The following is a 984-nucleotide window of genomic DNA, read 5'->3' as shown; positions in this document are numbered from 1 at the left end:
CCCACACCCCCCACCCTTACCCAACACATCCCGCCACGCCCCTCCCCACATCAACTCATCATGTTCATCTTATCTCCCTTCACTACACACGCCGTGCCGCGCCCCCAGGTCTGGTTGTACCACACCCATCCCCCACCCCACCCGACCCCAGCCCATTTCATCTCATGTGATACATGACGCTCAGTCCACACCCCATGCCGTGCCCCCCACCCAAACAGGTCTGGTTCTACCACACCCCGAACCTCTCTGGCTTCAAGTCCCCCCCGGTGGCCCTCCACGAGGACATGCTCAAGCTGCACGCATCACTCAAGGTGCGCTGCTTTTGAGGGGACTATTGATGAGTGGTTTTTCCCCAAATACCAGTGGTTTAGGGGTTTGGAGAGGGGGCACGGGATGGGATTTTGGGGGCAGGTGAGTTTGACGGTGGGGCCCGTGCGGGTTGTATCAAGGGCATTGGCGGGGAGCCCGCAACGTCCTGCGGCGAAAGTCGCAGTGACGGGTGCGCGCAGGGACCGGCCCGTGCACACCTCGCTGGTCGGCCCAATCTGATCCAATTCGATGTCATCTCATCTCGGCTCATCTCATCTCGGCTCAGCTCAACTGATTCTGCCATGGCGTTGCGCCATTTGCCGCGCCGCCCGCCCGCAGCTAAAGCTTGGAGGCAGTGGTGACGGTGGGGGCGAGTCCGAGGGTGAGGGGGACGCGGAGGAGGAGGGGCTGGACAGGGGCGTAGACGTGCGGCGAGGCATGGCAGGGCGGCGGAAGGAGCAGCAGCAAAAGCAGCAGGAGGAGCAGCAGCAGGAGGAGCCTGAGGAGCAGGAGCAGGAGCAAATGGAGGTGGATGGGGCGGACGAGCAGGAAGAGCAGCAGCAGCAGGAGGAGGAGCAGCAGCAACAGCAGCAGCAGGAGGAAGGCCGCCCGAGGCGGCGGCCCCTGAAGCGCCGGTGGCTTGAGGAATCACTCACTGACGCCTCAGACGGCGAG

At 63.5% G+C, this 984-nt stretch overlaps 1 protein-coding gene across 1 annotated transcript in view; it reads left to right on the top strand.

The window, feature by feature from the left end:
* Positions 1-311, top strand: part of MNEG_16020 (hypothetical protein) — a gene marked incomplete at both ends in the record, with an annotated part of 2378 nt that extends 2067 nt beyond the window's left edge. Inside the window, one exon of the mRNA XM_014035509.1 lies at positions 219-311. Coding sequence (XP_013890963.1) covers positions 219-311 — 93 coding nt within the window. The remainder of the gene's footprint in view (positions 1-218) is intronic.
* Between the last annotated feature and the right edge of the window lie 673 nt (positions 312-984).

This window comes from Monoraphidium neglectum (assembly GCF_000611645.1).
Source record: "Monoraphidium neglectum strain SAG 48.87 unplaced genomic scaffold scaffold05897, whole genome shotgun sequence".
NCBI classification, from domain to species: domain Eukaryota; kingdom Viridiplantae; phylum Chlorophyta; class Chlorophyceae; order Sphaeropleales; family Selenastraceae; genus Monoraphidium; species Monoraphidium neglectum.
This window is presented reverse-complemented; position numbering and strand designations above follow the sequence as displayed.